This window comes from Mustela erminea, chromosome 3 (assembly GCF_009829155.1).
Source record: "Mustela erminea isolate mMusErm1 chromosome 3, mMusErm1.Pri, whole genome shotgun sequence".
NCBI classification, from domain to species: domain Eukaryota; kingdom Metazoa; phylum Chordata; class Mammalia; order Carnivora; family Mustelidae; genus Mustela; species Mustela erminea.
In genome coordinates this window covers 92,472,037-92,496,391 of record NC_045616.1, presented here as the reverse complement: position 1 = coordinate 92,496,391, position 24,355 = coordinate 92,472,037, and the positions used below count along the sequence as shown (strand labels likewise).

Sequence of the window (24,355 nt, the reverse complement as noted above, 5' to 3'; positions counted from 1 at the left end):
GGAGGGGGGGGTTGGTTTGTTTTTTTGCTGTAGCTACTGCTAATGTTATTACTTTTATATATGTGTCTATCATAACAATAGTAAGGAAAGTGAAGCAATGAGAAGAGAACTTGGTCAGAAATGGTGAGAAAGGCTGGGCCACTCATATCTTTCAGAAGGCAGTTATAGCCCTTAGCACCCCAGCTACAGCCACTGCTTGCTGCAAAGACACAGTCAAAAGCAACCTGGTCCCTTGGGTACAGTGATGATAAAAGAGCTTCACCTGCCATTCAGACTGGTCCACCTGTGCGAAACTCTTGGTCCAAACTGCCGGTATTTGCAGTTCTGATGCAATGAAAAGGAGCTACTTGGTGCATTACAAAATGTCTCCTTCAAAAACAGAATGAAACCCAACTGGGACAAACTCCTTCCTCTCTTCCAAACACACCATACTGACTCCAGCTTCTGGAAATATCCCCCTCCACTTCTTCACATTCTTAACATGAAAAAGTTCCACCTCATCACTTTGGGTGTTTCAAGTAGAAATGTCACCAGAAACTGGTAAGGCACAGCCTATGTGCTGTGGAGTTCAGCAAAGACCTTAGAACTCACTAATCCAAGGACAAATTCTTGCTGATTCACTGCTAACTCTGCTCCTCACCGCTACACTCTCCCTGAAGTAGACGCTCATAAATACATTCTAAATGCTAAAGTTTTCCCTGAAAATTCAATCATACAGATATTGTGCTTCCAGTGAGTACAGGTTTAGCCCAGGCAACCCAGGATTCCACAGGGAATCCTAAATTCTTCAGAAAATCTGAGGATGTTACAAAATAGCAGCTTGTCCTAGATAATAGATTTCTGAGGGATTTTAGTATAACTGAAATTGGAAGTTTTTCTTGGGTTCACATGTTTGTCCAAAAAAAACTGTCAGTTTTTTAAAAATATATTCTAAAACCGGCAACACTGCCTTCCTGTACTGAGCTCTCAAAACCATAAACAGAGGGAAGTCATTGTTCAAATTCAACTATATAAAGCACAAAGAATCTCTATTACACATCGGGGCCTCCACACGCACCAGGGCAACCCAGATTAGCTGTGTCAGCTGTTCCCACACCAGCTAAAAATAAATCATGTCCACTTATTTTAAAATCAGGTACATGAGGCTCAGGTATGTGGGGGAAACAGCTCATAGCCATTGTTCTTCCTAGAACTGGTACCAATTTCCAATTCCAAACCAAGAAAGACTTTCCATTTCAGTCAAAACTCCAACTTTAAAAAACCCTTCTATTACTTGCACTGTTTTTCCTGTGACACTTTTGTATGCTATCTTTTTTTGAATTTACATTTTTTTCTTTACTTTTTTTGGTGTACACTTCTATGGATTTTAACACATGTGCAATATTTGTGTGACCACCACTATAATCAGAATACTGAACAATTCCATCACCCCCAAATCTCATTCCACCCCCTTAGTAGTCACACACTCCCACTCCCAGCCAGGAAACCCTGGACTGTCCTTCACTATGGATTTCCTGTGATTTCCTAGTTTTAAAAAATTCAAAAATTATATTAATATCTGTTATATTATATTCTGTTATGTCAATTATATTAATTAAAATAGTGTTCCCTTATCTGCACGAGGTATGTTCCAAGACCCCCAGGGGATGCCTGAAACCATAGACAGTAGCGAACCCGTGTATATACTATGTTTTCTCCTATACATACATCTCTGAGACAAATTTAAATTTAAAAATATAAATCAGACATGGTAAGAAATTAGCAACAATAACTTCTAATTTATTATTTTAATAAAATACAACTATTCTAACAATATACTGTAACAGAAGTTATATGAATGTGGCCTCTCAAAATATTATATCGTATACACCTTCTTCATACTGTTTTGTTTTTTGGGAGGGGGGAGCGGCAGAAGTAGAGAGAGAGAGAGAACCTTAAGCAGGCTCCACGCCGACATGGGGCTCAATCTCACAACCCTGACATCATGACCCGAAATCAGAAGTCGGATGCTTAACCATTTGAGCCACCCAGGCAGCCCAGTATACAACCTTCTTGGGATGATGTGAAATGACAAATGCCTACATGATGGGATGAAGGTGAGGTGAATGACACAGACATGTGATGCAGTATCAGGCCACTACTGACCTTCTGACAACACATCAGAAGGAGATCATCTACTTCCAGACCACGGCTGACCGTGGAACTGTCAACTGATATCGTGGAAAGTGAAAGGGCAGAAAAGGGGGAACTACTGGGGAAAAATTCTTCAAAAAAGTTTGTAAATGGAAATGTTATTAGATCTTTAAGAAGTCGCTGCTTTAGTGGCCTCTAGTGGGAAGAAAGAAAATTGGTAAAGTTGTCCCCCGGTTGTGCCATAGGTTAGTTTCTCATGCCTAGGGGATTTGGGGCTGAAATGTGCATTTCCATTCACCTAAATCAGCAGCACTCCACTTTAACTCCCAAGGTTGATTACAAGGAGCTCTCTAACCTAATCTGCACTTTTCTCTCCCCTTCATGTACTGTCTGGTAGGCAATAAACTTGTGCATGCTATGCCACGCGGAAAAGACACTATGCAACTGAGATCACCATTCCCTAACCTGTCTCTCAGATCTGCATTTCATTTACCACAGCAACCTGACCTCAGGCATCACACAGAGAAAAAGACAGTGGCACCTTTCCCTGCCATTTTGCTACTAAAACTGAAAGGTGCTTAAATGTCCACAAAAGGACACTAGCAGGGAAGGGACTCTCCTCTGGATGGACATCATGCCACTGCTGAAACTGAGCAGTCATTCTGTGTGTACCAGTGACAACAATGACTGTCTCTAGAACACAAAGAACCTAAGCCACTTCAGGAAATGGGCAGGTGGGAAACAGAAAAATATCAGCAGGCCATTTGGCTCATCTGATTTCAACATACTCTCAAGTGATTAAAAATTGAGCTTGAAAAGCAATCTCCCTTCTGCACACACTCACACACCACACTCACATACACTTACACGTTAGTGTGGAGCTGGAACTCGTCAGTCTTGTAGCCAACCGCGAAGTTGCTCTGGGTCACTCGAGACTTCGCAGTCTCAAAATTCATCTGGTAGCCAGCCAGCCAGCCTTCATAGCCCAGCACCACGGCACCCCGGACTGAAGGACCGGCAATGTCGAAATCCACATCGCAGCCCAGGTTGATGTGCTCCCGCTTATACCCTGTCTTGATTTTTGCATTTTTTTTCCTGAAAGAAAAGAAATTGTATTAGGATCACAAGCTAACTCACCTTGCAACAACCATACCAACAAGTACAAAAAAAAGCATTGTTTTAAATCCCAGTTTACATACAGGGATAGGAGGCCAAGGGAGGGCCCTGTTCTCCCTTACACAGCCTCTAGGCCACATCGGCAGAATACTAGCTCTCTAACCAGAATCCAGTGTGCAGAAACGCCCCAATAATGAAGTGAGAACAGAGGCTGGAAAAGCTTGGGGGGAAAAGTGCTAAGTAATTTTCTTTTACTAAACTCTCCCTATGCTTAATGTAATGGCCTGCACAGGCATTTATTAGGGAAAATGCCACCGTGTAATTATGAAACAGATGTTTCTTTGCTATTCTCTAAGACTATGAAAAAGACATGGTGTATCTGTCATGAAGGCAGCTATCTAAACAGCCCCTTTTAAGGAGATGCTTGCTTTCTAACTTTGTAAGTAAAGAAAGTAACAAATACTAGATAGATCCCTTCTAAGTAAATATAACAGATAGCTTTTAATTCAGTATTCAAGAGATCCTAATGAGTATATTTCAGAGACCTGGATACTGACCTGCAACCTGGGGCCCTGCAGTCATGGGGGCTGGGAAGTCCTGCAAGACAGGACAAGTCTGCGGGTCTTGTCTGCTAATCCCAGATCTGCATGTATGACCAGATTGGTGCCTCCTGTGCCTACTACTCAGGAAAAGTAGGTAGACTCGTGTCACCTGCAAATATATTACCCTGCCTTTACCAAAGATCAACATGGGATACAAGACCACACCTATCAAATAAAATTTAGACTATTTTCTGTTATTCAGCTACAAAATGGACATCCTCCCACAGCAAGCTGCATTGTCTGCAGAGATCGGGATCTACACAGCCTTGCCCACCCCAATCTCATTCACACTGAGATTAAAACTTCATTCCCAGCACCCAGACTCTGGACTCTAAATACCAGCCTCTCCTAAAAGGCACCAGTGTCCCTTGGAGAAACGGCAGACTACAGATCAGGACAGGGTGAACTTGAAGTAGTTATCAAAGCTACCAAAGACTACTGTGGTTGGCGCACAATGCCTTCAGAGCTAGCCTGAAGAGACTCCTAACGGCTTCAAACATGTAACAATGAGCTCATCTTTAAGAATAACACCAGCAATGGATTGAAACATAACAAGTATGTATAAACCTATGCATTCATTCATAATGACACTTAAAACACACATAGCAGTCATCATCAGAGACTAGAAAACCAAAGTGTAACTTCAAAACAATAAATTAAAAAGGAAGCAAACATTTTCCCACCTTTCCTACCCTAACTCTATCTTAAGATAACCAATAGTTTATAAGAAGTTTCTTTTTACTGAAATATTTTAGCTACCACATGAAGAATTAATGATTAAAGTAGAATTATCACCAATTTGTAACCCCTAATGAATGAATTGTGAATAGCACCAACTTTAACATACAAAGAACAAACCACGCCTTCTATATCCAAGTCATGGAAGCATAGAGTACCACTTGTATTTTACCACCCCCACCAGGAATCTAAATGCAACAATCTAGAATCTAAATCTAGACTTACTGATTCATGGTAAACATGGGGGACAGAGGAACAAGTTAAATGGCACCACAAAGATACAAACAGCAAAATTTAGTCTATACCTAATCTTACAGGACAAATGATCTAGTTTCAATGAATAAATTGCAGGGGAAGGTGAGGAGGAGAATCTAAAACTTAGAGATTTAAGGAGCCACAGGAAGCAATATTTGCAATTTTGCATGGACAATTTTTGAGTCTGTAAAAAAGAAAAATGAAATCATGTAAATCTGATCAGGCTAGAGACTTAAAATTCAAGGAATTATGATTAATTTTTTACAATGCAATCATACTGTAGTTACACTTTTTTTAAAAGATTTTATTTATTTATTTGACAGACAGAGATCACAATTACGCAGAGAGGCAGGCAGAGAGAGAGGAAGGGAAGCAGGCTCTCTGCTGAGCAGAGAGCGTGATGCAGGGCTCAATCCCAGGATCCTGGGATCATGACCTGAGCCAAAGGCAGAGGCTTTAACCCACTGAGCCACCCAGGCGCCCTGTAGTTATACTTTTTTAAAAAAGGAATCATATCGTGCTTGCTTCAACAGCACATATATTAAGATTGAAATGATACAGAGAAGATGAGCTTGGGCCCTGCACAAAGATGACATATAAATGCATGAAGCGTTCCATATCTAACTCTAGGGAGCAAACTGATGGTTATCAGAGGGGAAGGGGAAAGGGGATGGGAGGGCACTTGCCGTGATGAGCACCAGGTAATGTATGGAATTCCTGAAACATGATATTGTACACCTGAAACTAATGTAAGACTATATGTTCACTAACTGGAATTAAAAACTTTAAAAAAAGAAACATCACTTAAATATACGTACTAAAATACTTATAGATGAAATTATGTGATAACTGATTTATTTCAAAAAAGTCTGAGGGAGAGATTATGAATGTATAAATAAAACATAATTGGTTTATGGGTTGATAATTATTAAAGCTGGGTGATAGGAACATGATGAGGGCTTAACATACTATTCTGCTTTTTTTTTCTCTGCTTTTGTATGTTTGAAATTTTCAGTATTAAAAAATTTAAGGGGCGCCTGGATGGCTCAGTCGTTAATCAGATGCCTTCAGCTCAGGTCATGATCTGAGCCCTACATCAGGGTCCCTGCTCAGTGGGAAGCCTGCTTCTCCCTCTCCCACTCCCCCTGCCTGTGTTCCCTCTCTCACCGTCTCTCTCTCTCTCTGTCTGTCAAATAAATAAATAGTCTTTAAAAAAAATTAAGGTTAAACATTCCAAGTTGCCAATGATAGAATTTCAGACATTGTGGCTGAAAGTAAAGCAAACACCATTCACAAATGACAGTGATGCGTGCAACCTTTGTTCATGTGGCTTTGGTACATTTTCTCAAGCTTTGAAAGAAAGGAGTAACAACCAAACAAATTCTCTCTCCACAAGAAAAATTCAAAATAAACCTATTCTGGACTTCCTGCTCTTTGGGGAAAGAAGCCTAGGTTTTGGCTTATCGAATTGGCACCATGCTAGCTGGGTGATTTATGAAAGAAATCTGCTCAAAGGCTGACATTTAGAAAGAGAAGGAGACCAAGAACGATAAAAACCAGGCATCGTATAACCACCAGTAAAAAGCTGTGCTGGGCGCATGGGTGGCTCAGTGGGTTAAAGCTTCTGCCTTCAGCTCAGGTCATGATCCCAGGATCCCGGGATCGAGCCCCACATTGGGCTCTCTGCTCAGCGGGGAGCCTGCTTCTGCCTCTCTGCCTACTTGTGATCTCTACCAAATAAATAAATAAAATCTTTTTAAAAAGTCGGGGGAGGGGGGGGAGCTGCTGCTGACCATAGTGTGCTGCTGGTGGAAACAGCAGTGTTTACCAGCCATGCCAGACCATTCACACAGTGCCTCCCCTACGCTGTCTCAAAGAATTCTGGCCAGGAGCACAAAGTCCCCACAGAATGGGCAGTGCTGGGGCAGTGACTCAGATTCCTCTCCAGGTTCCTGCTCTCATGTAACACTCCACGCCTTTGGAGTTTTCCCTCTTTCAAATATTACTGGGATTTTTCCTTTTAAGCTACTTCCTGGTGCTAAACTGACAACTGCCTGAGTGAGGCATGACTCTGATTTCTGGTTAACAAACTGGCTTTTTTCTGTGGTGGGGTACCCAGCCTGGGTGCTGGTCCATAGATGAATCTGCAGCCTCATCCATAATGTGCTCTATGCTCAGCTCCAGACAGAGGCCAGGATGCTTTCCCAGGCTATCCCCCTTAGTAGCTTTGGAAAGCCAGCTTTCATTTCCAATCTCCATCAGGCCATCAAAAGTTGTCTCAAATACCCAGGAGCAATATGGACATAACCTTGGTTTCTAAATGCCATTCTTCAATAAAATGAACTGAAGCTCCTTGGAGAAATGCCTGATAGCAGGACTAGAGAACAAGCAGAAGATGAGCCTGGTACATCTTCTGAAGTAGAGCTCAAAAGAAATGATAGGGGATAATAAAACACAGGATGTCAACTTGGAAGGAGGCCCAATAGCCATATCTAAAACAAACGAGTATAAAATATATTATGGTAATGGATTATAACCCACAGAATAAAATAAATGTCGATGGATCCATACTGATATAAATAATTGATTAAATAAATAAATGAAGGAGAAGAGCAAGCTCTCCCTTACAGCAGAATCCCAATTAATAAATGCAGAAGGAATGATGGGAAGAGAAAATCACCATCTGCCAAACATAATTGTTGCAGGCAAGAATCACCAATGGATACTAGGTTTCTTAGTCAAAGGATAAGAAACATTATCTACATAGTCTCAAAGTATCTCCCAAGATACTTATTTACAAAGAGAAAAAGAGCTTCATAGAGAAACCTCACAAACACCACTTTAGTCAAGTGATCAAAGTTAATGTCACTAGTAACAAGCATACTGACATCTATGCCCTGACATCACGCACCAAGAAAGATGCAACACAACATCACTTCTGTGGCTGTGAAAATGGGTAACCTGAGTTTCACCATGAGGAAACATCAGACAAACCTAAATTGAAGGATTCTACAAAATAATTGGGCAATCCTCTTTAACACTGTCAAGGTCATGAAAAACGAAGAAAGACGTATGTCTCAGATTAGAGGAGACAAAAGAGATTTGATGACTAAATGTGATCTAGTACCCTGAACTAGATCATGGACCTGAAATAAGACATCAATAGGACAACAGACTAGTTAACTCTACGAAAACCATATAAATTTCCTGGTTCTGATCATCATATTGTAGTCATGTAAGACGTTAACATTAGGAGAGGCCAGGTCTAGGAAATAAGGGAACTCTACACACTACTTGTGCAACATTTTTGTGTATGTTAAGTACAAAATTACTTCAAAATACAAAGTTACATTTAAAAAAATGTTCCTCTTATGTGTATTACTGCAGGACCTGGAGACTTCTCTGCAAACCTCCCAAATGTAATGGGAGGGAAATCCCTTACAAATTCCTAAGTGTGCCATCTCAGCACAGCAGACAAAGTCCTAGGCAGCAAATTCAAGCATGTGAGCACATTCCCCTGCCTCCCATGATATCAGAGCATCTCTCTGGGTAACCTGTCCTGTCACAGCAGGGTGCCTGGAGGGAAGCAGGCAAGCAAGAAAGCAATGCTCCTGAGGGAGAAACTACAACAGGATGAGAACAAGAGCAAATGCAGCTCCTGCCCAGTGGTCTTCACGTCATTCAGAACAAAGTTACAATAAGACTCTAACCTCCAGAGACAGAAGCCCTGCCTGCCCAGTCCCTTGCAGTTACCCACATGCAGTACAGGCTCTGAGCTCAGTAGACCTTCCTCTAAAACACATTCATCAGAAGGGAAGAAAAGAAATAATATGGAACGGCAAAAGATGAAATCCATAATGCCACTATATATATGCTTAAAGATTGCTGAGATGCTAAATTTTAATGTATATTTTACTACAATTTTTAAAAACTAACAAATGAAATTCAGTATATACTCTTGCACCTGTCAGCAGTATGTAAAACAACCTTCTCCAAGTTTAAGACAACTACTGCTCTGAGTGGTTAAAAATTTTAAAAAAGGGTACCCCGTCTAGCCAAGGACCTGAGGCAACCAACATACCATCTTGCCTCCTAATGAGCCCAATAACTGTCAAGTCTAATTGGATTGAGGCTAGGGGGCATGGGGCACAAAGAGCAGCCTCAGGAGCCTCCCTACAGTTAGAAACCACACTCTCTTGGTGCTGGGGAGAGGACCCTCCCAGCCTACAAACTGGGGTGGCAACCGTGATCGCTTAGTCCCTGCTTCCAAACCTCGCCACTGCCCTGCAGCCTTGGCCATTTGTATTAGCAGCAGCCTCACTCACGTGAAAAAGCATTATTGGACCACAAGTCCTACAGCCCGCCACAAATGAAGCCAGGAGAACCACAATGGGCAGCGCAGAATCTTACTGGAACACATGGCTAAATGTCCTTGCTTTAAAAAAAAAAAAAAAAAAAAAAGCCACATGAGATTCTTACCCTGTGTTTGGTGAGAAGGATGAATCAAAGGTCAGCTTCAATCCACGTGCAAGCTGAACGGAAAAAAATTTGCCAGGTTTAGTCAAAAGGCAGGGCAACAGATGTCAATGAATAAAACTATGTCTTTTCCCAGATGCCCATTACCTGATCTTCCACAGTGATCTCTGTGCCTAGTGTGTTGTCAGTGTTCCATTTCTCTGTAAACGTCAGACCATATTCGGTCCACCTGTACTTGGTTTCCAGACTGCCCGTCACTTTGGTGGTCTCAGTGTTGGCTGAACCTGAGCTTGTAAATTCCTTTAAAGGAGAGAAAGAGTCACAGGCTGTACACCAGCACGATGCCACCATAAACAGAACATATGTCCCCTATGTAAGGATGTGTGGGGCAGGGGCTAAAGCCTCTCCTATAATTCAATATTTAAATGCAGATGGGGCGAAAGAAGTCTGTTGATTAAAGGACTCTTTTTTGGGGAATTCTTCACCAGGAGACAACTTCCTTCCTCCCTGGTAATGCTTTAGTCTAGACAGGAAGGCAATCCCCCTTCCATCCTAATAGAAAAAGCACTGAGCTAAAGATGACACTGCAGTAGATCAGCCCCAAAACTTCCTCCTTCCAACAACTGCCATAAGCACAATCTATAAGGGACTGCTAAGGGGCACCTGGGTGGCTCAGTCAGTTAAGCATCCAACACTCTGTTTCAGCTCAGGTCATGATCTCAGGGTTACGAGATCCAGCCCCCACTACTCTGAGCAGGAGTCCATTTGAGATTCTCTGAGATTCTCTTCCTCTCCCTCTACCCTTCCCCAGCTTGTGCATGCACTCTTTCTCTAAAATAAATAAATCTTAAAAAAAAAAAAAAAAAGGGAGGGGTGCTTGGGTGGCTCAGTGGGTTGGGCCTCTGCCTTCAGCTCGGGTCATCATCTCGGGGTCCTGAGATCGAGTCCCCATTGGGCTCTCTGGCTGCCTCTCTGCGTACTTGTGATCTCTCTCTCTCTCTCTCTGTGTATCAAATAAATAAATAAAATCTTTAAAAAAAAAAAAGGAACTACTAAGTTTTTTTTTTAATTAATTATGTGGCATTGAAAATCAGTAAAATTTTTTTATTAAAGATTTTTATTTGGGACGCCTGGGTGGCTCAGTTGGTTAAGCGGCTGCCTTCCGCTCAGGTCATGATCCCAGCGTCCTGGGATCAAGTCCCACATCGGGCTCCTTGCTTGGCAGGGAGCCTGCTTCTCCCTCTGCTTCTGCCTGCCACTCTGTCTGCCTGTGCTTGCTCTCGCTTCTCTCTCTATGACAAATAAATAAAATAAAAAATCTTTAAAAAAAAAAAAAAGATTTTTATTTATTTACTTGAGAAAGACAGAGAGAGAGCATGCACAGTTGGGGGGAGGGGCAGAGGAAAAAGAAGCAGGTGATGCAGGGCTTGATCCCAGGACCTTGAGACTATGACCTGAGCTGAAATCAGACCCTTAACCAACTAAGCCACCAATGCACCCTGAAGACAAGTCAGTTTTAATATAAGAAACAAGGAAAAACAAAACTGAGGCCTGTCAATTAAGTATACAAAGCTGTTAAATTGGGGATCTGTCAGCAGGGTTCCCCTGGATCAACCATCCCATAGAGGCTGCAATGAATGTGACGACCACAACCCACCACAACCAAAAAGGGCCTTTCATTTGGCTCTGCCACCCAGGACATGGCAGTTACTTACTGATCTACAATAAACACCTGTACTCTGTGTTGGTCAGACAACTTACCAGTCCATTCTCAGATTTTGTTTTCAAGTCAAGTTTTATTAAGCCAAATCCTAAAGAAAGGAGATGGTAACTGTTAATAGGTTAAATAACTAACTTGAGAGTAACATCTCTGCCTCCCTCCTGCTGCTCCAAAATGCCATGAGTGTGTAGGGAGCCTGTCTCCGCTGCTGCCTGCCCACGTGTGGAGCTCAGGAGGCACCAAACAGTGGCAGAAAGAAAAGGCACAGCACCCCCCAGAGCCCGACCTGCACTCCCAGCAGAATGGGAGGAAAAGGTGCATGACAGCACGAGCACATGCCGAAGGACAGGCTACATTCAGAAATCACACTCCACTGCAACGGCATACACAGAGCTGCTCCCACCCATGGGAGAGGAACTCAGAACGTCTGCTTGTCTGTAGTAATTCATGAGCCTGCCCCTACCAGCTGCACAAACCAAAACTACTTCACCAGCCATCAAAAGCTTGTCTTATTTTCCCTAACATGAAAGTTGTAAGAGCCGACTGACCCACGTCTCTCAAAATGTGATGGGTGAAATCCCAAACATGCCAATCCAGCCTGTGAACGGAAACACTCACCATAACCCTTGGTGAAGACATCCCTGGCAGATTTGCCAAGATCAGCATACGTGGGAGGCACGGCCATCTTCTGCTACAGTAAAAGAATCACCAGAAGAAATAATTCAGCAATTAGGGAAATTAGTTTTCCATCAATAAAAATTATTAGCTATAATTAACCACCAATAAAAATCATCAGCACAGAGTTCCAGATGTGCACAGAGAAGCCTTATTATCTTGAGCTTTTCCTTGTTTCCAGAGGTTGAGATACCTAACAAGTTTTTGTTGATAGCAGATCAGCCTGCCTTTAGATCTCTTCTTGGCATCCCCAGGACTGAGCATAAGCCCAGAGTATAGCAGGAGTCAGTAAATATTTGCTGAATGAATTAATTGTCAACGACACATTCCCATGAGCCAGCTACTTTGGTGAACTGCAGGACTCTTGCCAATAAAATGTATCTTCTTACAAAATGTCGGCTACTATGACATTAAATGCAATGAAGAGAAATCAGAGCTTTTTCAGGCCAGCTTATTTTCCAAATGGTTCTGATTTCATTCATTCAACAAAATACAGAGTACCTACTATGTGCCAAAATGAATGTAACATTTCAAAAAACTGCACTTCAGAGGAACCCATTTTTTGAGTACCATATTCTTCACACAGAATATAGTAAAACCTAACAATTAGGCAACTCTCCGTGTCAAAGGAAACGAAACTATACACAAGCCTGAAAAATAAATGCAAACATTTATTGACCTGCAATGGGACTTTATTTTTAAAATCAACTATCAGGGGTGCCTAGGTGGCTCAGAGGGTTAGGCCTCAGGTCATGGTCTCAGGGTCCTGGGATCAAGTCCCACAACAGGCCCCTTTGCTGAGCAGGGAGCCTGCTGCTCCCTCTGCCCCTTCCCCTGCTCATGCTTTCTCTCTCTCTCTCTCTCTCTCTAATAAATAAATAAAATATTTAAAAAGAAAGGAGGGAAGAGGAGGAGGAAGGGAGGAAGAAAACCATTGGGGCACCTGGTGGCTCAGTTGAGCACCCAACTCCTGATCTCGGCTCAGGCCATGATCTCAGGGTCCTTAGATGGAGCTCTATGCTCAGCGGGGAGTCTGCTTCTCTCCCTCTCCCTCAGCCCCTCTCCTCTCCCCCACTCTCCTATGCTCTTTCTCTTTATAAAATAAATGAATAAATCTTTAAAACCAACTATCGGGGTGCTTGGGTGGCTCAGTCGTTAAGTGTCTGCCTTTGGCTCAGGTCGTGATCCCAGGGTCCTGGGATTGAGCCCCGCATCAGGCTCCCTGCTCCTCGGGAAGTCTGCTTCTCCCACTCCCATTTCTCAGCTTGTGTTCCCTCTCTCGCTGTGTGTGTGTGTGTGTGTGTGTGTGTGTGTGTGTGTGTGTGTCTATCAAATAAATAAATCAATCTTTAAAAAATAAAATAAAATAAAATCAGCTATCAAAGTACTACTTGAAATTGTTGTATATCCTAAGTCAGTCAACAAGCATTTATTAAACATCTCAGTGTTCAAGGAAGGTGAGTAGTTCAAATAGTCCTTGCCCTAAAGATCACACTGTGTCCCTGGGAGGCTTTGCTATGACGTAGTACATACACAGCATTAAAATCCTAACCCAGGGCAGCAAACACAGAGGCAGAGAGAAGCCACGAGACAGCAACCATCACATGCATCTTCTCCATTTCCAGAATCATTAGCCTCAATTAGTGGAAATCCAATAAACCCACAGATGGTTCCATTAATTTTTAAAATACAGTATGCCTAAATTTCCAAACTGAATCTGCATATACCCCACATGAAATCACATATGTATGTATTCACACAAACAAACACCTTCATGGCATGTTCCCAGTAAGCGGGAGCCGCATTTCCTTAATTTCCAAGACACTGCAAGAAGCAATGAGTGCACTAGAAAATAAACAACTATAAACTACCACAATTATAAAATTGTGGTCCAAGTCCTATTTTATGTTTTTCAGATGTTTTGCTAATTCTGCTTCACCTCAATTTTGTGTCAGAGCAGAGCGGAGTGGAGCAGCCCAGTGAGCTGTTTACGCTATCCTATTTTTGTTGCTCTTGTTATTTCTTGCACATGATCAAGCTAGAACCATGGATAGCTCAGTCCACATTAGGGTCAGGCACAAAAAACATGGGGGAAGATCCATTTTAGGCTGTCCTCATTGGCTGTTGCAAGTCTGGGGACTCCTGTCTCCTGACCTGTTCCCCTTCCCCTCAAAACAAACCTCACAGACACATCCACCCCTGAAACAGAGCAGGAAACCATCCACCAGGTCCTCCAAACAGAATACCGCCAGCATAGGCTTATGTTCTGGCCACAGATTGCCCTGGTTTCCTCCAAGGAGAAGGAATGAAACAACCCTGTGCCCAAGGCTGAAGTTATGCAGCCCCAAGGAAATCTGCACAACATCTCAGCTAAGGGCCCAAATGCTAACAGGAATCAGTGGACTAAGCACCCCTCTTCAGAGCTGCCTTTCCCCCACTGGGCCACAAACAGCCCCGGGGGAGGGGAGGAGCAGTACAGTGGCAGTATCTCCAGATGAGCTAAGACCTCCCTGTACCTCAGGCGCCAGGGCCTTCCCAAATACCCTCTGCTGGCTCTAGGACCCACCTCACCAGACAGGAGCAGCTTTCATATTTGGACTGGTCTGCCCCTCAGGGAAAAGGCAGATCACTCATCATTTAATGCTCCCAAAATACCCTCGCTCGTCACTAATTCCCAAAACTGAACAAGTAAAGCCACCTGTCAAAAAAAAAAAAAAAAAAAAAAAAAAACCACTCCACTGCCAGCAAATATCACCCTAAAGTACATGGCTGTGGCCATTAAAGAGATTACCCTCTAAGGACAAAGGAGTTGGGGGCACAGAGGGAGTGTGGATCAGGCCAGACTCTCCATGTGGCTCCCACTCAGCCCCTGGCAGGGAAGATGCAGAGCAACCCCCAGTTGAGTGGGAGCCAAACCCACTCCTGGACCTGAGCACACACCCACCAAAAAAGGCAAGAGGATGACTCCCACTTCACTGGAAGCCCCCAAGTGCTGTGGAATGCAGCTTCCCTGTGCTTTTGGTGCTGTCTTCTGCTCTCCCCACCCAGTCTCCTTCTGCATTTATTGGAGGACGGAGGCAAGGGCCAAGATTCCGCTTTTTTTACAACTGCCAACAGCCCCCAGGATATGCCCATTTTTACACAGTCCTCAGTACCCACTGCAAAAACAATTGTGGTGTAGAAATTACAATTCCCATTCATGTTTTCTCAGGCCAGGACCAGAGGGAAGAGAGCCTGGCATCCTGCTTTCTCAGTAACCTCCCGCCTGTGCTGACTCTGAAGCTGAACCCTGGCCCCAGCCCCTACCTCCACCTAGATCAGCTCCAAATCGCTCACCATCTGTCTCTGCAGCATCCACCCCATGTGCCTTCAGAAGCCCAGCCTCTGGGGACTGAGCATGAAGTGGGGCACTCTGACATAGGAAGGCAGCCAGCCCTGGCCAGATGCCAGAAAGCTGCCTAGGAAAAGCAGGAACCCAGCTGTCTGCCTGGGAGCCTGGGAGCCTGGGAGCCTGGTTTCCGAGGATATGTAGAACACAAGGAATGGACAGGATTGGGCTGAACAGACTCATCCCCAGTCACTGGTGACTTTGAGAAAGACTAGTAAGTCACAGCAGGAGACAGGAGCCCCTGGTAACCCTGCACTGCCTGCTAGGCTACCTACCCAACCATACCCTGGCTGACCTTGAATGGATTATGTAAGCTCCACTCCAGCTGAGGAATGAAAATCCAGCCCATACTGGAAGCTGGAAGGGTAGAGATAGTGTATCGCCCAGCATGGCCTGCATAACACTTACATAACCTCTGCCTTGGGGGGACATGGCTTCCTTGACTCATCAGTTGCCTGGCAGTGACGCTGCTCTGTTCCTAGCACCCCCAACACTCCCACAGTGCACACCTACCCCCAAATCATACCTTGAACTCAAAGCATCCCAGAGCCTGTCATGCCTAAATTTATCCGAAATATGTAAAAAGTATGTGTCAAAGATGACAAGCCCTGGCACGTAGCAGATATTCAATATAAATGCCTGTTTAATGCGTAAATGTGCAAGGAGCAAGAAAGTATTTTTATAGTAGGAGGAAAAAAAAATAGAAACTTAGTAACCGACAAGAGAGTCTAAGTAAATGACAATGTAGCCAGGCAGCAGGCTCTCCTCCCTCTACAGGGAAGGTGCAAGGCCACCAGGGAGAGTGGGTGGAGAGACCCACATCCACCTTGGTGGAGAGACCCTTCACCCCCACTGTGACCTAAGGGGAGCTCCACTGGGGCTGAAGAGACCCAGTGCCTTCAGAAGGGACCACTGCCACTTCTGACCTCAGAACAAGGTGTGGACTTTATTCTAATGGCCTCAGGGAGCCGCTTCAAAGTGAATGACACATCTGTGTTTGAGAGGCTCACTCAACAAACTGGCAAAAACGTATATGAAAACATCCACTGTTGGTGTGGAAAATGGTGAGTCCTGCTCACGCCAAGTGTTAAGTACTCTGTACAGGACAGTCCCTTTGGAGACAGGGGCTGGCCAGTGCCTAAGTGGGCATACCTTAACCTAGTGGCAATTCAACCGTGAGGAACCCACCCAAGGCACCCAAAGACAAGTGCAAGAGGGTGCTCACGGCAGCATGACTGACAACACACAAGCCAAAAGCAATGTAAATGGTCAACAGGGAAAAGAATGAATAAAATCAGGAGGCTTGCAAACTAAGGAGTATCACGTGGTAATCAAAAAGAATGAGATGGGTTTATGCTTGGTGGCAAAGAAAGCTATGTTTGATATGCAGCTGACCCTTGCACAACACAGATTTGAACAAATCTACTTTTATGTGGATTTTTTTCAACAAATACAATGTAGTACTGTAAATGTATTTTTTCTTCCTTACAATTTTCTTAATATTTCTTCTCTAGCTTAGTCTACTGTAATATAATATATATAACATACAAAATATGTGTTAATTGACTATATATTACCTGTAAGGCTTCTGGTCAACAGCAGGCTATTAGTAGCTAAATCTGGGGGGAGTCAAAAGTCGTACAAGGATTTTCGACTGCATGGGGGGTAAGCACCCCTGACCCCCATGCTGCTCAAGGGCCAGCTGTAGTTAAATGAAAAAAATAAGTCACAGACAATGTGCAATTCCATGTTACTAGAGGAAAACCCTTTTACATACATATTCATATGTTCACACATTTGCATATGATGGAAAAGCTGTAGGCCCACCTATAAGTTGTGGCTGCCTGGGAGCCACTTGGAAAGGAAAAGGGGTTTAAGGAAGGAGTGGAGTTAAAATAGGATTTTCAGTGTTTGTTCCACTTCATTATTTAAGTTGTTGGTATATATTGGTAATTTTTTTAAGAACAGAAAAACTAAAAAATCTAACCAGTGTGTGTGAAATTGAGCTATGTTGCCTTCACGATGCTGCAATAAACCACATTCTAAAAGGCAATTAACTGCAGTGCAGGTGCCAAAAGGAAAAGCCATGTGGAAAGTTATCTATCCCGGTTCCAAGAACAGATTCAAACTACACTGAGATGGCAGGGTTAACAGGCAAGGCCTGTCGGAGGCACATGCTACTCCCAGGTGACCACCTGGGGCTCAGGCCACCCTTATCAGGAGGCAGAAGTAAGACAGAATTCCCTAACTTTAGCATACCTGAGAATGGCCTGAGCTACCTGTTCCAAAGCCTTCTTCCCTCCCTCCCGCCCTTCCCAGCCTAACAACAGGCAGCACGGCACTTTCGCTGGCAGAGGCAGAAGGATCCAGGTATCCTCAGAGAGGGGATAACTGCTGCAGTGGCTGACACAGGGAACAGGATAGTGTTCAGCTCAGTCAGGAAAGTCTTCCGGGCAAGGTTAGTGTGCTGAGAGACACCATCTTCGAGGGCAAGGGTACAAGAGGGCTAGGACCTAAACAGCAGGAGCCACCCTGCCATGGCATTTCCCAGCCCATCCGGGTGCCCAGGCAGCAAGGTCTAGTGACTACTAGAAGGAGCTATGAGACTGATGGGGCTTCTACAAGCACCAGCCTCTACCAGCTGTGTAACTTTGGACAAGACTTTGATAAACTTATATTCCCAGGGTCTCACTTTGCTCATCTGTAAATGGGGCTAACAACAATGCCTTTCCACCAGAATTACTGCAAAGATGAAGTAAGGTAGGTAGGCAGGACATGTAGGAATGTCTGGCACACAGTGAGTGCTCCATAAACAGCAGTGCTAATCATAATCCATTATTCTGCATATTCTTTTTTTTTATATTTTATTTATTCATTTGTCAGAGAGAGAGCGCACGTGCATAAGCAGGGAGAACAGCAGGCAGAGGGAGACGCAGACCATCCTGAGCAAGAAGCCCAATCCAGGACTCCATCCCAAGACCCCAGGATCATGACCTGAGCTGAAAGCAGATGCACTTAACCGACTGAGCCACCCAGGTGTCCCCATTCTGGATAGTCTTTGTTTGCTCCTCCAGATCCACTTTCCACCTCCATCCTGTTCTATGCCCCAAGAGCTGATCATTATGGACTGCCATCACAGGATGGTTGGTTTTCGCCAAGAGGAGGCACCAGAAGAAGATGGGAGAGTGAGGCTGGGGTATTCATTCCCCAAGCTCCCTCCCTGCTGGCCTCAAGTGGGCTCGGATTACTTTCCCAGGTCACAGCTCCTGCCAAGAGGCCCTGTCCAGGTTCCAAAGGACCCAGAGTAGGGGGTTGGAGGGACACACATCACTTGTCAGATGCTCCACACCCTCCTCACACCTTTGCAAATGATCCCTTCATTATGCTTTCTTTGATTACCGCACATAAGTTTGCACCTGATCCCTGCAAGGACCCTGACCAGCACAGCAATCACCTCCATCACCATCAGCATCTTGACTTTCCCTCAGAAAAGGAAAACTGCAGGAATGCCTTTGGCTCTGCTGTTTCTCTTAACAGCATTAGAGGTGGTTTGTCTGAGCAGAACTGGGCCAGCTTATAGGAGGAGCATCAGACCAGCCAGGGATTCGAATAAAAGCACCTCCCCCTAAGTCTGGGGACCAGGAAAAGCAAGTTCCCCAGTAGAAGGCCAGCCCAGCTCTGAAAGCCAATATACTGGGCCAACACCATCAGAAGCCTCCCCACCCACCCCCATCTCACACACAATTTCTCACCACAAAGGCAGCCTCTGGTTAGGTCTACAGGGGGCTGGCAAAGCCAACGTCCTGCGCTGGTAACGCAGGTCCTGGTAGCAAGTCTGTGTTCCCAGTGCAGCTGTCCTTCCCTCCTACTCCACGACAGTCTCACACTGGGCAGCCCAGCTTCCTAGGCAGTTGCTTCTATTTTAAAACACTCTGGGAGGTAGGCCACCCCAGCAAAGCCTTCCATAAGAAGCTTCATGACAATGTAACTGACTTGGGGACACCCTGCTTGCCTCTCCACCCATCAAGGGAAGAAAGGCCTGGGCTGGCAGGCAACATGCCAAGTCTGAGTCCCAGGTGCACCCAGGGCTCCTGCCTGGCCTCAGACTCCTCAAGTTCCCTGGAGCCTTGCTACCTGGCTTGACCTAGCGGGGTTAAAATAGACAGTGCTGGGGCACTTGGGTGGCTCAGTGGGTTAAGCCTCTGCCTTCAGCTCGGGTCATGATCTCAGAGACCTGGGATTGAGCCCCACATCGGGCTCTCTGTTCAGCAGGGAGCCTTTTTCCCCCTCTCTCTCTGCCTGCCTCTCTGCCTACTTGTGATCTCTCTCACTGTCAAATAAATAAATAAAATCTTAAAAAAAAAAAAAATAGTGCTTGGGCAGGTAGATTTGGGAGTCAAGCAGCCCTGAGTTCCAATATCACTCCACAACTCTCTAGATATGTAACCTGGGCAAGACAAGTCTCACTTTTCTTCAGCTCTAGTATGGGGAAGGAGGACCTGTCTCAGCATCGCTGTGAGAAATGAATTAGATTATTAACATAAAACACTTACTACAGTAAATGGTACCTGGGAGGTATGCAACAACCACAGATAGTGTTTTGTTAGAGGTTTGCATTTTATAGATTTCCTAGTATAATTACAGGTGCTATGCAAGTTATCAAAAGGTCACCCTCAACCACAGGGTCCAAAGTCCTCCCTGATGACAATGAAGTACTATTTAGCTCAATATTCTCCACGTAGGTCCTAGAATGCCTCCTACCTCATTCCAGGAAAAACTAACCTTTCTCCTAATATGCCCAGGGTCATCGTCTTTATAACAAAGAGGGGGGACTCCACAGACTGCACTCTCCTGACAGCGAGCTAGCCTACACCCAGCCATACACAGGTTCACTCAGATCAGTGTGAAAGAACACTCCCCTGCTGGACAGCAGAGTCTACCTTTCACATCTATTAGCTCATCACAGGGCCCTTTGGTGTGGCAACCTCAGTGTGAATCTGCCAGCCTTGGTCCCAACTCTGTGCTCAAGCCTCCTGACCCACGAAAAGGAAGCAATGGTACCTCTCTCCCAAGGCTTGTAGGATGGTGGATTCAATGTCACAGAACATATGTGAAGCCCCCTGGAGGGTGCTAAGCAGGCTCTCTAGTAAGAACAACTGTTTTGATGATGATGATCACACACTGGAGAAACTGAGGAATAAGACAGCGACCTGACCTGTACTACTAGATCAAATGGCTCATGTCAGACCCAAGTTGTGAACACAATCTGCTCTCCACGCCTCTCTCCAGCACAGTTCTGGGTAAAGGGCATGGATACCCAATCACCCACACCCCCCCCAAGGGCGAGCAGTCAAAGGAGGAAGGTGCCCAGGCCCAGCGGAGGATCCCACTGGTCACATTTCCTCAGTGGCTACCAGAGGAGTCTGGAGAACTCCAAGGCCACAGACCCTTCTTCTCAGTCACCACCAACAAAGACGTCAGGCCATGAGAAATTCCACCAAGGACAGAGTGAACTGCAGTGTCTTGGGAGCATCTTACTGGTAAACATGGGGGGTCAATGTCCCTCCTTACCACCAGTTTGAAGGGTACTGCCCACATCTGCCGCAGGGTGCCTGGGTGACTCAGTGGGTTAAGCCTCTGCCTTTGGCTCAGGTCATGATCTCAGGGTCCTGGGATGGAGCTCTGTATCAGGCTCACTGCTCAGCAGGGAGCCTGCTTCCCCCCCACCCCCTGCCTGCCTCTCTGCCTACTTGTGATCTCTCGCTCTGTCAAATAAATAAAATCTTTAAAAAAAAAAAAAATTTTTTTTTTTTTTTTTAAAGAAAGAAAGAAAGGGAGCAAAGCAACCAGGCCCAAAACCTTAGAAGAATCCCATTCACCTGTGTCACCCTCCCCTGCAGGCCCAGAAACACCAGTTCTACAGGTTTCCCACAGGACATGAAAAGTCACAGAATGAAGGTAACATGTTTAAAACAGTTATTTCAAATTAGGAAACAGTTTCACCTCTCAGCACTCTAGAGCTGTACATTCACTGCAGCTCTTGAAACACGTGTGACCCTGCTAAGCAAAGCTATTTTTTAGAAGTGAACGAGATGTGCATGTCCCTTAGAAAGGTTGTCCAAGATCAAGATATTATGGTCGGGGCCTGCAGCCACGACATATGCCCGTTCAATAATTTCAGAAATACTTAATGAGCACCTACTATAAGCCATGTGCTGCAATGCTAAAAACTATCCTCCTATAGGGAAGGGTGAGTTGCCTCTCAAGAGTGCATCTACCCCCATCGACTCTTCCTAAGTCTACTGTGCGCCAAGTGGCACCACCCCAGGCACTGAAAACAAAGCTGCATAGGGCTTAAGCCGAACCCTGTAGAACTTGGTCCAGAGCCGGGGTGGAGAAACAAGGCTAGTCCTGGGCAGTCTGCCCTGGCCTTGCCAACCGAGTATTAAGCAAAGGAGGGGTCCATTCTCTATCTCTCCACAGAAGTGAGGCTGGTCAAGGGCTAGGCTTCCCTCAGATCTGCACCCACATGCAACTTCCTGCTTCAGCCTGACCTTGTCTGTCTATAAACTTACAGGATTTTTCATGAATTATCCTGAAAGTTACTCAATGCCTGGCACATAAATGCTTAGTAATAATGTTTAAAATAACGGGGGCTAGCTATGTTTATTGAACCCTTTCCAGAACACCACGTGGAGTTAAAATGGTCTGCAGAGGATGGGATAAATCCTCCCTAAAAGCCTCAAGGCTGTCGAGGTTTCTACCTAAGGCTCTGCGCTAAGCAACTCATTTCATTCTTCCCAAAAACCCAAAGAAGGAGAGCTATAATTGCTCCTATGCCACAGATGAGAAAACCCAGGCTTGGTATCCTCTCGGCTGCGTGACCTTGGACCAGTCACTAGGACTGCAGGTCTGAAATCCAAGGGCTCTGAACCAGTTTCGTGAAAGCACCGCCGCACTCGGTGAATGAATGAGCAAACGAACCAGGAATCCCTCCTAAGGCCAAGGAGGCCACATCCGCTCCCCGCGGGGCGTCCTCTCCCGAGGCCTAGCCTACTGCCGAGGCCCCAGCGGCCTAAGTCGACTCTCAGCCTCCGGTTCCGCCCGGTAAGGAGCTGGCACCGGCGGACAAGTGCCGGACGCCAGCTTCTCTGGGCGTGGACCAGACACGCCGGACACGGCCTGTGGGTCTGGGAGCGAAAGGCCACGGTCGTCACAGGAACTGATCCCCGCGGCGACAGCATGGCCCGCACAGGTCCGTGGGCCGAGCCCGGCGAGCGTGGGTGGAAGGCGGTCCCCCTCCCGACCCGCGCTGGCGGGATCCAGGGCCAGAGGGCGCCGCCGGGAAAGGTCACCTAGACCTGGAGCCGGCCTGGCCTCCCCGCGGCGGCCCGTGCCCTTCCGCCCGCAGGTTCCCGCAGGTCCCCGCAGGCTCCAGTCCCAGCCGCAGGAGCCCCCGGACGTCCGGCCTCCCGCTCCCCCGCCAGGGCCCACTTGCCTCCGGCCCGCGCGGCCTGCTGTGTCCGCCGCGGACCGGCCAGGCCCGCGCCGGGCGCCCCGGCTCCTTCCCTGGGGCCCGACCCTGGGGCCCTCGCCCACGCCCGCTCCTCCCCCTACCGCCTCCGGGTCAGCTCCCCGGGGCCAGGCCCGCAAACCCGGGCGCCCGCAAAGCGCGGGCCGCTCTCCGAGGCGCCTACCTTAGCGGCGGCGGCGGCGGGCTCAGCTGCTGCTACCGCGGGGGCTGCAGTGAGAAGAACGAAGCGAGCGGGCCGAGGGCGGGACGGCGCGGACAGCGGCGGCGCGGACCCGCCCCGACCCTACGTGCCCCGACCGGCGAGCTCCGCCCCTGAGCCCGCCCCGGACACCGCCCAGGCCTGGGCCCGGGTCCCCAGCACCTGTGGGCTCGCGCCCTTACCTTCCTGCGCCCTCAGTGCCCGCCACCGGTGCGTGTGCGCATGGGGTATGCGGGCACGCGTGAGAGCTGCGTGTGCCCGGGCACGGGAATGAGGCGGCGTGAGGACTGACGTGCGCAAGATGTGTGCGTGCGCGGGGACACGCGTGCCGGCCGCCCATGCGGGCCCGTCTCGGCTGGAACTCCGCGGGGTTGAAGCCTGCGTGGAGGGAGGAGGGTCTTCCGGTTCGCTAAGCGGTGGCCGGAGGGGGGGACCCGCGCCAAAAGGAGACGCGCGGGATCCTGGGCACACATCCCGACCTTGGGGCTGGGAGACAATCGCTCTCCCCCGGGAAATGATGCGGCGATGCTGGACCAGCGTCTAGCCCGGATGGCCTCCGTGACCCCCGGGACCCCTACCCTGGCAAAAGCCCGCAAGCGGTGTTAAATCGGGTTCCTGGGGAGCAGTTCCAGGCCCGGCTGGGGACCTGGGCGCCGGAGGCGGCGGGGATACGGAGGAGCGGCCACAACTGTCGTTCCGCCGCTCCCGGGTCCCGGCTCCGGAGGATTGTTTCCGCGCCTCTGACCCCAGGCTCTCCGAGACCTGCGGCGGCCGAGGGCGACGCGCTGAGCAAACTCCCCTGTGCGCCGAGTTCGCACTCCACATTAGCAGACACTTTTTCCCTGGAACGAAACTGCTAGTAGCCATTTCCCGAGCATTTTGAGAAGTGAAAAAAGTAAACTGCGTTTCGCCAGAATGTCTCCTGCTGAGTCTCACAGCGCGCAGACGTCATGCAGGTTCTGGCCGGCCGAGGGCCCCTCCGGGGAGGAGATCAGCGTCCAGCAGGGGCCTGCCTCCCGCCGAGCGCGGGTGGAGCGTGGCGGCTCCCTGCTAGGCCTGAGCGGGTGGTCTCCTTCACCAAGAATTACCTCTGAGTGTTCCCAAGAATGAATCCCTTCGTAACTTGATGAAGATTCCGCGCGTCTTTCGCCTCAGCCAACAGACGTTCTCCAAGGCTTGCGGCGTCTGGGGGCCGGGTGGAGGAGGGGCCGGCTTATGAAATCAGGACACTCGTTCACAACCAGCTGTGGCACAAATTCAAGGAGAAGGCAAGTGGGGCGTGGGCAGACGCAGTCAGGACAGGCTTCTGGAAAGAGATGGCAGCTTAAATGGGAAAGGGCAACTGGGGTTCCAGTGGGGGTGGGATGTTGAGGAAGAAGGGCACTAGGTTACGGGTGGGGGTGGTGACACGGTGTACTGGGCTCTATAGAGAGCTGAAGTCTGATTGGAATTGTGAGCAAGCACAGCTAAACCTCCTGAGGTCCTGGAGCGTGGAGGACAGATGCTCACACTCTCCCCA

At 47.1% G+C, this 24,355-nt stretch overlaps 1 protein-coding gene and 1 non-coding gene across 4 annotated transcripts in view; one reads left to right on the top strand and one right to left on the bottom strand.

The window, feature by feature from the left end:
- The window catches only part of VDAC1 (voltage dependent anion channel 1), a 29,422-nt gene extending 5,378 nt beyond the window's left edge, over nucleotides 1-24,044 (bottom strand). The window contains exons 1-6 of one of the 3 annotated variants that reach the window (XM_032336725.1): nucleotides 23,925-24,044; nucleotides 11,659-11,731; nucleotides 11,082-11,131; nucleotides 9,468-9,620; nucleotides 9,324-9,376; nucleotides 3,001-3,228 (exon numbers count right to left, since the gene is read on the bottom strand). In XM_032336725.1, coding sequence (XP_032192616.1) covers nucleotides 3,001-3,228; nucleotides 9,324-9,376; nucleotides 9,468-9,620; nucleotides 11,082-11,131; nucleotides 11,659-11,725 — 551 coding nt within the window. In that variant the 5' untranslated portion in view covers nucleotides 11,726-11,731; nucleotides 23,925-24,044. Of the gene's footprint in view, nucleotides 1-3,000; nucleotides 3,229-9,323; nucleotides 9,377-9,467; nucleotides 9,621-11,081; nucleotides 11,132-11,658; nucleotides 11,732-22,800; nucleotides 22,925-23,018; nucleotides 23,178-23,924 lie in introns of those variants that run through there. The other 2 variants (XM_032336724.1, XM_032336723.1) reach the window with 2 other exon arrangements.
- Nucleotides 5,362-5,468, top strand: LOC116587378. The gene has a single exon (XR_004284402.1). It is a non-coding gene; the product is annotated as a U6 spliceosomal RNA (small nuclear RNA).
- Nucleotides 24,045-24,355: the final 311 nt, after the last annotated feature.